A 15,251-nucleotide genomic window follows, 5' to 3' on the forward strand; every position below is an offset into this window, starting at 1 on the left:
GTAGTAGTTTAAACTTCGGCTGAGAATTAAAGTGTTGTCAACCGCCCACAATTGTATTTTGAGATCGAATTCAGTTCTGCCTGTGCAGTGTATCTTGATTATCTATAGAGTTAAAATAAATTCGCTTGTAGCTAGACGCTACTTTCAACTGTTGTTCCAGTCCTAGCGCATTTAACTTTTTTGTTTTGGGGGATTTCATTACCAAATATCCTGCAAGCGATCAACAAAAGATTTCCCGTACGGCAAATTGAATTTCATTGCAATTCATTTTAACAGGAAACTGCAGTAAGTTAGATGCGGTAGGACTGGATACCCTCGAGTCTATATAACTTTTCATTTTTTACGAATAATCGCTCAATTATCAAACAACGAGAACTCACCATATCAAATACCCACAATCGATCAACAAACGATTACCAGTACAGAGAGTTGACTTTCATCGCAATTTACTGTTAAATGAGGTCCTGCTGTCAATTAAATACATTAGGACCGAAAAAATGCCCAACTTGCTCCAACCCCAACGAGCGACCAACAAACAATCGCATGTACGGGAAATTACATATGAATGTAATTTACAGTTAGCGAGAGACGATCACAATCTAGATGCGCTGGGATTGGGCAAACTTTCGGAACTAGTGCCTAACTACAGTCGGTTTTTTTTTTTTTTTTTTAGGACAGGTGCTCAGAAGGGGGAGGGAATATTGTTTCAATTTTTACAGGTAATTGGGGGACTATTAAAGGTTGGAGAAGCCCTAATAAACACCAAGAAACTATTCCGCACAAGCAGATGAGCTAAATCTGATCCCAAAATGCAAATATATAAGGGGCTAACGTTAATTAAATTTGCTAACTGATTTTGTTTTATTAACTATCAAACGTCGGGAAGTCACTATGTCAAACACCAGCAAACGACCAACAAATAATTGAAAAAAAATTAGCTTCTCTATGATATGGAGCGTTTTCTAATCGAGTGTAAAGTTACGGATATTCTCCTAAGTTTCTATTCTGGTACAACCTAAGTAGTTCGTGCCTGCTGATAAAGTCCGCGCAACAACGTAAACAGAACACCTCAAAGAACTAAACGCTAAACGGTGGGCGAGGGTCAATGGGTGAGGTATATATCCATATATATCTTCAGTCAACGGGTGAGGTACCGGTGAGCGGAGAGCAGGCAGAATCGGGCTTGCTCTGTGGGCTTGCTACACGGACGCGCAAGACGGCCTCCTTGAGGCATGGTGCGGCATTAGTGTTTGTTTTTTGTGTCTAGATGATATATGAATCAAGAATTAATTAATGATGTCGATTTTCAATGTGAAAAATATGATCGGACAATTTAACCCCAAGTTTGTCATTACACTACCGTCGATCAATTTATCCCGAACGCAAAAGGTGGGTGCGCGAGCGTAGTCTGGCTCAAAGAGTTGGGTTAATTGTCTGCGTCTACTAGTTTTCTTACATAAGTATTGAAGTTGGGGCAATATAATTATCTCTTCCGCTTACTCTATTGCTTTTACAGATTTTAATTATTTGCCTAACAAGTGGAACTCTCTTGTTGGGTGGATTAGCCCAATTTCTGAAAAGGCGCAGAAGACATCCAGCCTCTTTTGCTAGAAGATATCCCAGAGACGTGAGACATAAGTACATAAACGGAAAGGGTTCAAACTTGGGTAAGATCTTTAATCTTATTCTAGTCAAATAACATTTGAATTACCATTGTCGCTTTGTTGCAGTACATTGTGTGAACTATTCTTTAAACGATTTTCACCTTTGAATTTTTAAAAAAGATGCTGTATCCCAAGTATCCTGGGCGAGGCGTAGCGAAGCTAGTACTCGGAGTCACGTCAGTGACCGAGCCTCTCTGATCTCGTCAGTTCCAGGTGGCCCAGACGGTGATGTCAAGCTTACGCCGCAACAATACGGAGTACTCGGTAAGTTGTACATAATTGCAATACGTAGAGTTGGACCAATTTTTTTTCCTTTAGTGATTTAAAATTAATTTCAGCATGAACAATGACTCCTAGAATGACGATTACAGTATTGGTCTGAATGTAAGTCGACCCACAATTTTTCCACTTAAGGTATAAACACAAGAGGTATAAATTTTGAACCACTTAAATTCGGCATCCCCTTTTTTGAAAGGGAAGTTGTTTTCCTCCTCTTTCCGCTTTTCAATGCATCTACTTTACTGCACAATGCATAGAGCAAACACAGCAGCGACAGAGTCTGTATTGGATGAATATTTTGATAGTGAGGGTAACCCGTAAATTCTGGTTCTTAGAATTCTCAGCTCCGTAGCTTCGAATACATAGGAATTCTACTGTAGACTGAATATAAGTAGAATTTTATGGGGAATTGATCTATTATCACAGGCAGATTTGTTGATTAATATTGCATTTTCTTGCCTACATTACGTCAGTAAAACTTGAACGTATTATATGAATATCTCATTTTTAATATGTTGATACTTCAGACTGATGCTGTTCGAAAAAATTGCAGACTGATTCTTCATGATTCGTGATTTTATTAGTCAAAAACTTCGACTTATGTTCAGAGCAATACAGTATATCGCTTATGCAAGTCAAACTTCATTCTCTAAGAAACTATCTAGTATGACACGATTCTACTCGAGAAATATGCACTCTATAGATGGAAGGACAAGGGCATGAGTCATTATGGAAAAATAAAAGATGTATTTTAAAATAGACTCTTCAGTTGGGCAACGTCACTATCTCTTGTCCTAACGAATTTATTGGAAAAGGATAAAGTGATAATCGTTGTACAGTCGTAAATCTTGCAAATATATTGACACGAGTTGGAAGGAAATTAAAAAAACTATTGACTTTTTTGTATAGATATATACATTGCATTTATATATACACGGTAATGTACAATACAGCAAAAAAGCCGGGAACGAGTACTTAAATAAATATACATAACTGAATAGGAAACGCCCTTGGTGTTTTTATATGAAGCAGCACTGTTATTATTGATATTATTATTATAATAATATTATCAGATTGGTACTGCTGGTATTCCCACTTTTGATTGAAGAATGAAATACAGAAAAGACGTTATGTCGGCTTCAAGATTCAGAGCCGACAATACTTAGAAATAAGTATGTGCGGTCAGACCGTACCTGCCATCAGGTATCTAACGCTTTGAGTATAATGCGTAGATAAAAACTATATTAGCTGGATTACAAGCCACACACGCTGTACAAAAATCCTCACCAATATTAAACAAGTGATAACATAATAAATTACATCCTACCAAGCAAGGCTTGGCAGCTGAAAAGACAAGTATATATTACTACATTCTACAGGTATATAGAATATCCCAGGTAAGTCCATTTCACTCGAACTCACGACGCTCTTTTACAAACCTTAGCTTAGAAACTTGTGTAAAATTATACGGCCATCTCAAAAATATAGCATAGCTGATTAAGATTTCTATTCATCTTTTTCTTTCTTCCTATCTTCAAATTATTATTATATACGTTTTTTATTCATATTCCCTCCCACATTTACGAGCGTAGTGGGAATAGTGGAATGTAATGAATATTTGTCGGAAGTTGAACGGCACTTGTTCATCTTTTCTTTTCTCCATTCCTCGTCATTAACCGTTGTTGAAAGCTAATTTACATAATCATAATCCATTGGACTGAAGTTGCTTGTACTTGGTAAACTATGAGACTAGCTCATGATGGATATAGATAATCATTTTGTCTTCCTAATAAGCTAAATAATGACGTATTATTATTATACATATTGAATATCAAGATTTTCTTTTCTTTGTCTTTTTTTCTTTTTTTTCTTGAAGGCAAGCGGATGTCAGCACCGAGATCCCGTCATTAGAAGGAACCATCTCGTAACATACCCAAAGAGAACAGTTTATTTTTAAGGTTTTCATCTTGTTTCGTTTTTCTTACTCTCATTTTCCGCGAAATTTCCGCCATCGTATGCATATTCGGTAAACTTGTAGCGATGTAAAATTAATTCGTTCCCACGTATTAACGAGTGATATATATACTACATATTGCGTTAACGAGAATTTAAATGGTATTTTATACTGACAATAAACGTCGCCGCGATAATCATGTCGCCCATGCATGGAACCAGTCGCTGAGGGCGACCAGGATTCCTCCGGCAAGGATGAACAGCTCGGGATAAACTATGCAAGGAGCGCTGCCTCGCCCCTCGAGTTTATTTTTTAGGGATTGGGGGCTACCGTCATCGGCCTGCATCTCTGTTGTACCCTTTCCGCCTGGTGGAACAACCAGATTAAAATTGGGGTCATCGGTGTCTTTTTCGCTGTGATTTTGTCGACCCTCGATATCAGATTGCGAGCGCGGTCTTTCCGTTGTCGTCGTCGTCGTCGTCGTTGTCGTAGTCGTCGTTGGGACCAGGGAATAGTTACCCAGATAGTAAATAGGTCCGAAATCAGGATTGACATCGATCATGCTTTCTTCACGATAAACACCATCTATCGTGCGTGGTATCTTCTTTTTGTCCTTGTAATGCGAGGTCAACTCTGCCGTGTAGGGAAGTTCCTTGTCTGTGTAGTTCGCCCTGAGTGTAACGTTCACCGCGGTACCCGGCTCGAGGTACTTCTTCACTCTGTAAATCACAGAAACGTGTGTCAAGTTATCATATACTCAAAATAAACCAGCGAGGTCGATTCCAGAAGGAGATAAAAAACTCACGTGTGAACGCTTTCGCGATGCTCGTTCACCTGGCTACCCCATTGTATGTCTGGTAATTTCGTATTATTAGCAAGGGTGATCGTGGTATTCAGTCCTTTGAGCATCGCTTGTCCATGTCCCCAGTGTGCGGAATAGTTGTAAGAGTAAGCAAAAGCGTTTGCGACGGTCACCGCATATGAGCCAACGTTGCTGAGAGTTGCCTCGCCGAGTACCTGAGACTGTCGTTTTATAATTCGATCTTTGAACTTTTTGAACTTGACCGATTTCAGTTCGTAAGATACTGGCTCCCACTCGACAAGAACCTCGCCGGAGTTTGCCGAGTCTTGGACACCGTTCTGAAATGAGAGTGATATGTATGTTCGTGCTTATGTATTAAAATCGTACACCTTCTTACACGGTTCTTACCTCCTTTACGTAAGTCATGCTGCCGAGATTGTCGCGAGGGTCGTACGTCCCTATGTAGTGGGTAAAGCTGACGCCATGTTTTGCAACGTCGGTTTCTTGCTTTGGTCCCTCGTGCCGAGCTACGTAGGTCATTTCAACATCGCCGGTCGCGACGGAACCTATCTCGGGTACCGGTTTGAATTTATCCCAGTAGCGCCATTCGAGGCGCGCGGCATTCTCAACGTTCACAAGAAGTTCGTACCGGTGGTATGAATGTACGTTGCCGAGAAGCGTGACGACGCATCGTGTCTCACCTTCAACCTGGCCTCCGGACACCCAAATAGCGTTGTAAATTGCCCGACAGACAAATATCCGTCTCGATTCGGTTTGATTCGAGTTTGTGCTGGAATCCACTGTATGGAAAAATGTATATGAAAAATGATGCCTGACGATACACGGGACTTGAATATGTGGGCGTTATAAGAAGAGACGCGTTGCACCTTCCGATCCAGAGGCGAATTTGAGGCCCCCAGTAACGAGGTCGTTGTTCCCTTCGATTTCCACTTGATTCTGAGGCAACCATCTGAGTATGCTAGAAGTTACTAGCTGGTCAAACGACGATAGAACGTGAACGCTGTTGTCGCCGAATGCAAAGGTGGCCAGGAATATCAGCTGTACTAGGGCAAACGCTACCGGTTTCACCGGTCCGCGCATATTTTTGCTCGTGATAATCATCTGCAAAGTGGCAAGAATGAGCACACCGACATATCGGATGTGTGATGTGACACGAAGTGGAACGGGATTCACATTGAGCAGCATGTGTGTATATTCGCATTGTATAGGTATAGGTATACCGGCTAACGCCGGACGTGCGACATTGTGGCGCTCGGCGTTATCGATCGCCTGGCGACTTCTCAGTGCAGCGCCATTGGCGAGGAGGTGCGCGGGGTACCCTGGCGTTACCATGATAACGCCCCGTACCTTGAGGAAAAAGGAGAAGTTGAAAAGATGCGGCCGGCGCTCTCGTCTTTCCCTACGTCTTACCACTCCAATCACCGCGGGGTTCTTTTCCCTGAATGCACGCCCGCACGGCGGGTTGCAGCCTCGCGGTGCTTCAGGAGCAATCACAGCACGCTTACGTGAATGTCGCGTATTTCCATAGAGCCACGGCTAGATTATATGCATACACACGTACACGATCGTAGATTATCTACGTGTATAGGGCTGTGGGTTACGACATTCGCGAAGCGAGGGGCCAATTTTGTCCAAATATTTCCTGCGATTACGTACGATTCTTATAGGGCGTAAATATGCCTAGCAATTAATCTATGATTGATGATCCGGGCGAATTTGTACGTTATACGTGCTACTTGTTAGAATTTGTCAGTGGTATGGATAAGAGATATCAATCACATCATGCGCATTGCGTGTAGGTACCTATAGATGTATGCGGTAGAATACTACAATTGTCAACGAGAAAAAAAATGTGGAGTGCAGAAAGGCGAGAGATGCTGATAATTCCGTACATCGCCTTGCTTACGGCCGGTGGCAGTGTTTTGAAACGAAACACGCCCGCTGGCAAAATTTACTCATTACATGCGCACTCCTTTCGCATAGCTTTGAGCAGGGTTTCTCACGACGTGCTGCAGCAGCAACTTGCCTCTTCGTACAAACGCGTACCTAAAATTCGTCATCGCACTGGTGTACATAATACCTGATTCCGAAAATCTGTTATAATTCATCGAATTCACTAGCCCGTGACTTACCGCTTCCGGCGAGACAAACGACACGTTCATCTGACTCTTTCGTTTCTCTCTCTTTCTTACTCTATACCCCTCCCGTTTGCTGGAATATCGACCGAATCAAACCCCGCGCACACACACACACATACACACGAACTCACGCAAACATATTCACATGCTTATTATACGAACAATGTCGGGGACTGGTCAAATTATCAGATGATTTAATAACTTTCTTCAAAACGTCAAGCGACTCACCGCGGAGTCAGGCGTCGCAACATTCAAGGGCGATGATGCAGCAGCCAATTAAATTATTTCTCTACCGCATAAATTCCGAGGAGCACGCGTGGTCACAGGGCAAAACGTGACTCTCTGGTATACGCGTTAGGTGTACATAGATACGGACACGTTTAAAAGTTAACTCATATAAATGTAAGCCTGCCCTCTCTCGCCTCCTGCTCACTGGGATTCACAGCTCTGACGAAATAGAAAGTACGTATATCGACTGATAGAGTCCTTCTGCGCTAAACCGTGAATTTGTACCCAACTTTTAGACTTTCATTAAATATGCAGAATCGTTGACACAGGTGTAATTCAAACTGAGGGTACTCCTCGTATATATGACGGCCCTGGATTTCGTTGTTATTGACATACCCTGCAGGTATACGTCATCACCTTTTCAAACTAATTTAGAGCCGGCTCGCCTCGAAATGCCCCGGGTGATAACTTTGCCTCATTAATGCGGCAATCTGTGTTTCGTTGCGTTTCAGTTTTTTACCTATACGTATTAGACAATCAGCTAATGAAGCATAGAGCTTTATCACGTACGATAGTCTTTACGAAACAGAGCTTCCAGTTTTCTCATTCGGTCGCTGCTAACAACGCAATGGGGCTGATTTTTCGGAAGGCTATGTCTAATTAACTAATTAACGTTATACGCGGTTGAGCTTTTGTGGTATAGTATACACTCTCATCACGCATCCACGTCAACTCTAACGACAATAACCGTGAGCTAAGGTCGACTCCTGATTAAAATTGAACAGGAGCGGCCACGAACTATAATCTGCGAATGACTCGGTCCTTAGGGACGGATTTTCCACGTTCAAGTATGACAGGATTGTGAGAATGAAATTACCCGAGTGCAAAATGCAGGTCACCTAGGAAGGGTGGTTTAATGAGAACATTAATGTTTGAGTGCCTTCTACGCGTACGCAGACATTACAGTGATTAAAGTCGAACGGGAGCGGCCACAGATACCAATTTGTAAATGACTCTGTCTTTAGTGGCAGATTTTCGCGGATAGTGACATATCAAACGGAGCTATCAATTCTGGCAAGGATGGTTGATTGAAACCATTAATGTTTTCCCTTTGCTACCGTGTACGCGGACATTATGTGGGCTGTGCTTGGAACCCGTATATGTATTGATACTACGATTACGCAGTCCATTGGTTCAAGGTCGCCGGTATGCGCGAGGTGCTAATGCGACGATAATTAATTTTTCCTCATTGGGGTCCCTCGCATAACTAACCGAAATTTCGAGATCTAAGCGTTGCCTCGGTCTTTCCATAATTCATGAGACGAAAGAGAACGCCGGCAGAGCGAAGTCGCGCGGGGTCAGAAGAATTGGAGATGAAGGAGTAGAAGGAGTACAATAAGCACGCAGGCGGTTCCGATCTTTGTGTCACATTCATTGTATACTTACTTTAAGTGATCCCTCGTCAGCATAGGAGTTATAATCCGGATTGTTCGTCAGAGCCTAATGGCACACTGAAAGACTTCTTCGACGCGGTTCCCCTGAGCAGAAATGGACACAGCTCATAATTCGTCACCCTGCAACGATGTACCGGGTGTTTTGGTCATTCCGCAGATTATGCCAAATTCAGATACAAGGCAGGTGAGAGCTGTGCCGAAATAACGGTGTAACACAAACTGTGCCGATTGGCACTTGGCCCGGCGACGAGGTATGTCAGGTATGGCTCAGCAACGAGTGCAACGAGAAACGAAAACTCTAGAGGAGAACAACGCTGGGTGAAAAAGCAATCTGGCACAACTATTCTTCTCGGTACAATACGCACTGTACTGTTACTACAAACGTCTTCGGGACCAGAAGCCAGTCGACTGAGGACCGAGGTGCACCACTATAAAACAAACGGCTAGACCTCGACGCCGTCGCCGCTATTCTCTCCCCCCATTGGCCACTCGCTTTCCTTCTCTCTCCCCTTCTCTTCCTATACCCTCTTGTTCTCCTTCTCCCTCCGCATTTCGGCCCTGGCCTCAGCTGCCGCCAACATACCCTCTCCATTGGATGACACATCCTCCAATAACAAAACTGGGGAGGATTACGTCACTCGAACGCGGCGTTATTGACGCAGATCGAGTTCCCCTGCAGCACCAGCATCAGCAGCAGCAGCAGTAGCAGCAGGAGGAGGATGGGAAATGTTGGTCACAAAACCAGAACCAAGGAACAAGGGACAAGGGCGAACAGGCACACGGGATTCCCTCCTCCTCCCCCCTCATCCCCTGATTCATCATCGAACGTTTTCACCTTCTTACCAGGTTCACATGCGCTAAAAGCACGCCAGAGTATTTCTGCAGGGGATGCAACCCCCTGTCAGTCATACCTTTACACGCGTTGCATAGCTTGCAAATACCATATACAGCATATACACATGTAATAATTCATCATGCGTAGGTACGGATTAGCAGTAACATGGGATGCATTCAATGCACTTATTGTCAGTGCGTTGCACATAAGCCGCCGCACCCGCGGCGTCAATTGGATATTATGTTTCGGACGGTCTGATTGCCGCGAAGGATTCTGTATCCGGCCCGCGTGCCTTTGATTAGAGATTGAACGCCGTCGTTGTAGTTCTACGATATACGTTGGACCTTGACGGCGATTCCCAATACCCGATCTCCCTGATCAAGGTATTTTCCACGCATATATGTATGTGTATATATATAGTATATAGAAGGTATATCACGTGTACAGATTATAATGTGACACAGCGAGTTATATACGCGAAACGGCGGAGAAGGAACGAGCGTTGAATACAACAGTGAACGGAATGCATCGTGTAACGTAACCGTATAACATTCACAACCGGTTGGCGTCGACCCGCTAATAAAACGACAGCAGATAATACGCAGAGATGATTACGTCAGCTAGGTACATATGTACGTTTTGCCCTCCACGGAGAGAATCGCACCGTTTCACGTTCGCACGCCGGAATAAATCCCTCTAGCTCTGGTTACCGTCATAGTTGTTATAGGAGTACGAGAGACGAGATTCACGGGTCACGGCAGTAGTTATACCTATATATTTTACCGTTATCTCTCATGACGAGTTTGTAAAAACTGTAATATTGTGTTCAACCATCGTTGACTGGTCCGCCAATCGCCTCTGCTCATTTCTTACACTTGTTCTCATGTACATACCTATATATACTATAGAGGTCCGGGACGCAAGTATACTTATCTTCCAGAGTATAACGGGACTAAAGGGAAACGAACTAGGTATACGTTCATCTGTAACACCGCAACTCCGCAAAGTATTACGATCATCTCCGAAACAGTATCCCTGATCCTGTAATTATTTTTTAGCATACCGGTATTGATATCACGCATATCATAGTACATTGTGTAATTTAAGGGAATAATAGGCTTTACATATTATTTATTCGAAAAAAAAGCAAGACAACCAGAAAAACTGAAAAATGCTTATGCTGAAGAAAAGTACTACTTTCGTCTCGTTTTTCAGATAAATATAGTGGCCATTGCCGTTAAGTTGGGAGTAAAATACGTTTATACGAACTGTATAGATACAGGAAACGTGAACTTACTTGGGACGAAACAAACTTAAAATCAGAAAGGTTTACGAGACTTTTCAACCATTCATGAAATCGAGTAAAGTGATCTGAAGTTTGCGGTCTTTCGACAACGTTTATGCGCTTCGTTAGAAGAATGGTCGCCGAGCTTCACAACGATCCCACATGGCATTCCAACTTATTGTTAGATAACGAATTGTCCCATTTTCCTGAATTTTCGCCTATAATACTCCCTCTTGAGACTTGATATCCTGGCACGTTTCCAGGACTCGAGGCGCTCGAGCGAGCCATATACTGCTGGGAGGATGCCCTTACAGCTTTCAGTTCCTCATTGAACTGCGGAGATGCCCTTGCTCTACCCTCCAAGGCCGACGCCGCGTTTACTCACGATGTCCAAGAGCTGCTAGACCTCGGTTACCACATACAAAGCACCGCCGAGCTCCTCTTTATAGATCAGGTGAGCTCGTCGTAATTCGAAGTTCATTCAATCGTCACACTGCATTACTCATTATGGGCACCTTGAGTGCAGTTGCTACTATCAGTTCACTGCATCGTTACACACGATCCTGTTTTGTATTCCACAGCACTCCGTACTATTCCGTAACGAAAGCGACGCAGGCAGCGAGGAGAGCCGGAAGCAGTCCGTATCAGGAACTCGGGCGTCTTCCACCCTCAGGGATAAGCAGGACGCGGCGTCATCCCCCGAGTCGTTTGAATCGGCCCGCGACGGGGTAAGCGACGCCCGTCAGCGGAGATGCATACGTACAAATTGTACTCAACGCACCTTTTGCAAAATCAGTTAATATTTAAATAATAGTTGTTTCATGTCCCTACGACAATTGCTCGGATTGTAGGTCGCGGATCTTCGGGAGTTTGAGGAGTTCTCCGAGTTCTTCCCGCACTTTGAAAAGCAGAAATTGTACCATACGGCGCTCAAGCAACACGAGGACAAGGGCATACCTTGCAGGTAAATTAACGCTCCCACTTCGCCACGATGTCTCATTCCCGTCTTTTTGTAATCGTTTCGCGTTTTCACTCATCTCCGTCGCTGCCACGTAGGAAGTTACACACGGAGTTGGTTAAGTGTGGTTCCGATGTCGAGTACCTGGCCAAGGTCCACTGCCTGCGGCAGGCTTTCTCCAGGTTATTCGCCTGGCCCGCTGCCGCCTCGTGGATAGCTGACATGGGAAGGCAGCTGATCACTGATCTGATCGTATACGCGGATAGGGTCGGTATTGTTGTATATTCATGAAGGCCGCATATACCTACATCCAGCCTGGAATATCAACGAAAAGCTTTTCTCTTTCTTGTTCCACAGGATCCGAAAGAGTATATAACGCACTACGAAGCCATGCTCGACTTTCTTCAGGATCCAAGCAAGCGCAGTATGATGCAGGAGGAACTCTCGGGGCGAAATGTAAAGTGCATCAACTTCTACGACGTGCTGATCGACTTTATACTACTTGACGCTTTCGACGAGGTCGAGAAACCACCATCCTCGATAAAGGCGATACTCCAGAACCGATGGATTTCAGCGAGTTTCCGTGAAACGGTATAATACCTTCTAGCCACAGCTGATTACCTTCCGTTTCGCTATTAAAATAATTATTGTGTACACGACGCGTAACGGCATCCGCCGAGCGAAAACCGGGAATGGGAACACTGTTCAGATACGATTGTGTAGAAGAGCGGTGCCTTTAATCTATCTGAATATGGTGCATCTATATTAACATTATGCATTTACTAACGGGATAATCAATTTACAGGCCATAGGTACGGCGGTGTGGTCAGTGCTAATGGGAAAGCGCCAGATGCTCAAATACAACAAGGGTTTCCTAGCACATTTCTATTCTATTTCGGAACAAATATCACCGGTCTTGGTCTGGGGTTTCCTAGGACCTGAGGGCAGCCTTCGTGCTACTTGTTACTACTTCCGGGAGCAGGTCGTCGAGTTTCTTGTTGACATATTCAATTTTTTTAAAGTTCGCTATACCACGGTCGATGAGCTGGCCGAGGACATCCTTAGGGAAATAAAAACTAGGGTTGGTAACATAAATCAAAGACTTTCACTGGAAGGTTGTTAAAAAATGCTGCATTATAGAAATTTAACATTTGTAATTGATTAGACTAACCGGAACGAGTTATCGTTCGAATAACTGGGCTGACCGCCTTAATAGTGAAGGTACAACGACTATACAATTAACGGGTAATTTGCTTCACCCGTAGATGTTTGACCGTGTGTTCAAAGTTACGTACATTTAAGGATAGACGACGATGAATTCCTAGAGAATGGTAAATATGATCTGTGGCGTTCTTCTCGTTAGTTTTATGTAGCAATAATTCATTCGACGGTGAATGCCGTTCGTCGCTGTGGATAGGGTAAAAGATTTACTATCTCGGAATGAAGGAAGAAAATTTCATTATCGTTAGTAAAGGTGCCGACTAGTCTGTGGGTTATTTGTAGGACAAATAAACAGCGTATAGTTTGCTTTAATTTTGTAAATAATAGTAAAAAACGAAGCAAAAGGTATTCTGTAAAATGCTAATAATATTTCACGCAAAGCGCACCAAACTGATTGATATAGCAATTTCTATTCAACGCGTATAATTATATATAATTTATACATGCATAGATATACATATAGGTCTGAGTAAATCGTATGTAACATACGTACGTACATGATTGCATCAAGCGTACGACAAAATCTTGACTTTATATTACAAAATACAATTTTGTACTTTTTCCTTTCCCTTAATCAAAAATCGACCCTGATTGACCTATTCTTCATCACTATTCTTTCGCGAGATTTTTCATGTGATGACGTTAGATTTTAATCGAACAGACAATATCAACATTCCAGATTTTATTTTCATTTGATATAGAAACAACGATACCTGAATACATGTATCACCGAATATGTTAACCCTTTTGCCATAATGAGACTGAACGACTCAACGAGGACAGCAAATTGAGGGTTTCTATAATTAGCGTTGCTTTCAGAGGATGCAAAAAAAAAAAAAATACAATATGCGTCTCGTTCTACTGACAAAAGATTCAAATTCTTGAAAAATCAAGCATCCCTTGAGACGTGGAAAAGGATGAAGGCAAAGAGTAAAGCGGGGGGTTTGCGGCATGTAGTTCCGCCTGATATACAGGCATGTAGACATTTCAATCAAATCGAAACTTAACCCCTTGCCCAACAATTTAAGTTCCGATGGTATATGCTATAATGAACAGCAAGGTCGGTTGCTCGTCGAATCGTTTCACTGGTCGGCTAAACGTTCGAAGTTGTGCCAATCCCATACATCTCATAATATGTAAACAGATGTGTAAGATACAATCGGTTCAATTTCTTAAGATGTTTAATAAATAATTATGAACAAATCATCAGTAAACAAAAAATGTTTATTATCTTGAAATGAATAATAAATCAACAAAATATTTTATTTAAATTTTTGAATAAACGCTTATTTTAAATTATAAATGTTTAAAAAAATCTAATAGAAAATTATTAAGCTTCAATCGTACTTTTGAAGCATATTGATACATGTAATACAACTTTACATCTTTTGGACTCCCATGTCGTTTCGCTACGTTTTTTACTTATGTCTTGTACAAACTTTACACGCTCTTGATGACTTTGTTTTTGATTGTGTTGGGTCTATATGCTTGGAAAAATGACCCCAATATTACACGTGGAGTCTCTGTGTTGAATCTCCATTCCAAAATCATCATTGTCGTTTATATTCTAGTGACGGTACATTTTTCCGTGATAATTCGGCTATTCCATTTCTATATTTAGAGTGAGTGCCTCTGTTTTTCTTCTAGTATTTATTTTGTTGAACAAAATGTAGGAGTTAAAAAGTCTAATATCAAACATATAAACGAAAACTTTTCGACATCCTTCATAACAGAGAAGCACACTAGTATTTGGTCTTGCCAATCAATTCCGATCATTCCTTTGTTGTACTCAATGACACACTTTGATTTCGAAGTAGGATTGAATTGATTTTTACATTATTCAGTAATTTCTGTTGATTCGTGTTTTGTAGAAATGATATAAACGTGTCGTTTATCTTTCCATTTTAATGCCAGTATTCCATTTCAGCTTTTCACTCTGCATTCTCAATTTTTGAATTTCGCTTCGACAAAATCATTTGGCATATTCTTTCTGTTCAAACGTACTGCCTCAACAGCATTAGTTTTTCTATTAATTAAAATTATAAACACTTTTGATGCAGTAAACTGATTGTCACTTCTCTATAGCGGACAAGATTTATGGTCCCGAAGGTGTCCGCTATTGGGAAGTTTCACTGTAGTTATTTGCAGAAATCTTTTCATTGGCATCGTTTCTCTCAATATTTTGGGAAACGTTACTGTCGTTATTTGCAGAAATCTTTACACTGGCATTGTTGCTCTCAATATTTGCTAGCAAACCAAGTTTCTTCTATTTTTCGTCTTTGATCTTTATTATTTATTATTTGTTCTGCATATCGATTTGTCGTCGTCGCAGTATTTTCCCAAAACATTTTATCAAATACTGTATTAAAAATGTCTAATTTTTTTCTGTTTGCACCTAATTAAGGTAAAGTT

General features: G+C 42.0%; 2 protein-coding genes across 3 annotated transcripts; one reads left to right on the forward strand and one right to left on the reverse strand.

The window, feature by feature from the left end:
* Positions 1 to 1,222: 1,222 nt before the first annotated feature.
* LOC124405246 (mitoguardin) lies at positions 1,223 to 14,035 on the forward strand. 2 transcript variants are annotated; one of them, XM_046879985.1, is made up of 9 exons: positions 1,223 to 1,389; positions 1,517 to 1,667; positions 1,800 to 1,928; positions 10,924 to 11,114; positions 11,242 to 11,388; positions 11,512 to 11,624; positions 11,717 to 11,885; positions 11,976 to 12,209; positions 12,424 to 14,035. In XM_046879985.1, exons 1-9 carry the CDS (start codon positions 1,294 to 1,296, stop codon positions 12,739 to 12,741), a joined length of 1,548 nt encoding a protein of 515 aa, XP_046735941.1. In that variant the 5' UTR covers positions 1,223 to 1,293; the 3' UTR covers positions 12,742 to 14,035. The 2 variants fall into 2 exon arrangements, with proteins under 2 accessions (XP_046735941.1, XP_046735940.1); XM_046879984.1 differs by having other exon boundaries at positions 1,224 to 1,389; positions 1,785 to 1,928.
* Positions 3,814 to 8,960, reverse strand: LOC124405248 (protein unzipped). Its single transcript, XM_046879987.1, has 5 exons — positions 8,533 to 8,960; positions 5,587 to 5,821; positions 5,108 to 5,499; positions 4,703 to 5,037; positions 3,814 to 4,616 (listed from the first exon to the last, which is right to left on the reverse strand). Exons 2-5 carry the CDS (start codon positions 5,819 to 5,821, stop codon positions 4,094 to 4,096), a joined length of 1,485 nt encoding a protein of 494 aa, XP_046735943.1. The 5' UTR covers positions 8,533 to 8,960; the 3' UTR covers positions 3,814 to 4,093.
* Positions 14,036 to 15,251: the final 1,216 nt, after the last annotated feature.

The sequence above is a fragment of the Diprion similis genome, chromosome 4, assembly GCF_021155765.1.
Source record: "Diprion similis isolate iyDipSimi1 chromosome 4, iyDipSimi1.1, whole genome shotgun sequence".
In the NCBI taxonomy this organism is placed as follows: Eukaryota; Metazoa; Arthropoda; class Insecta; order Hymenoptera; family Diprionidae; genus Diprion; species Diprion similis.

Bases quoted from the DNA above. Each gene is read 5' to 3' on its own strand.
- LOC124405246 (XM_046879984.1), top strand. From the start codon at position 1,294: ATGATGTCGATTTTCAATGTGAAAAATATGATCGGACAATTTAACCCC. The intron at 1,929-10,923 runs GTAAGTTGTACA...GCACGTTTCCAG, and splicing joins GCAACAATACGGAGTACTCG to GACTCGAGGCGCTCGAGCGA. The intron at 11,115-11,241 runs GTGAGCTCGTCG...TGTATTCCACAG, and splicing joins AGCTCCTCTTTATAGATCAG to CACTCCGTACTATTCCGTAA.
- LOC124405248 (XM_046879987.1), bottom strand. From the start codon at position 5,821: ATGATTATCACGAGCAAAAATATGCGCGGACCGGTGAAACCGGTAGCG. The intron at 5,500-5,586 runs GTGCAACGCGTC...TTTTCCATACAG, and splicing joins ATTCGCCTCTGGATCGGAAG to TGGATTCCAGCACAAACTCG. The intron at 4,617-4,702 runs GTGAGTTTTTTA...TGTGATTTACAG, and splicing joins CATCGCGAAAGCGTTCACAC to AGTGAAGAAGTACCTCGAGC.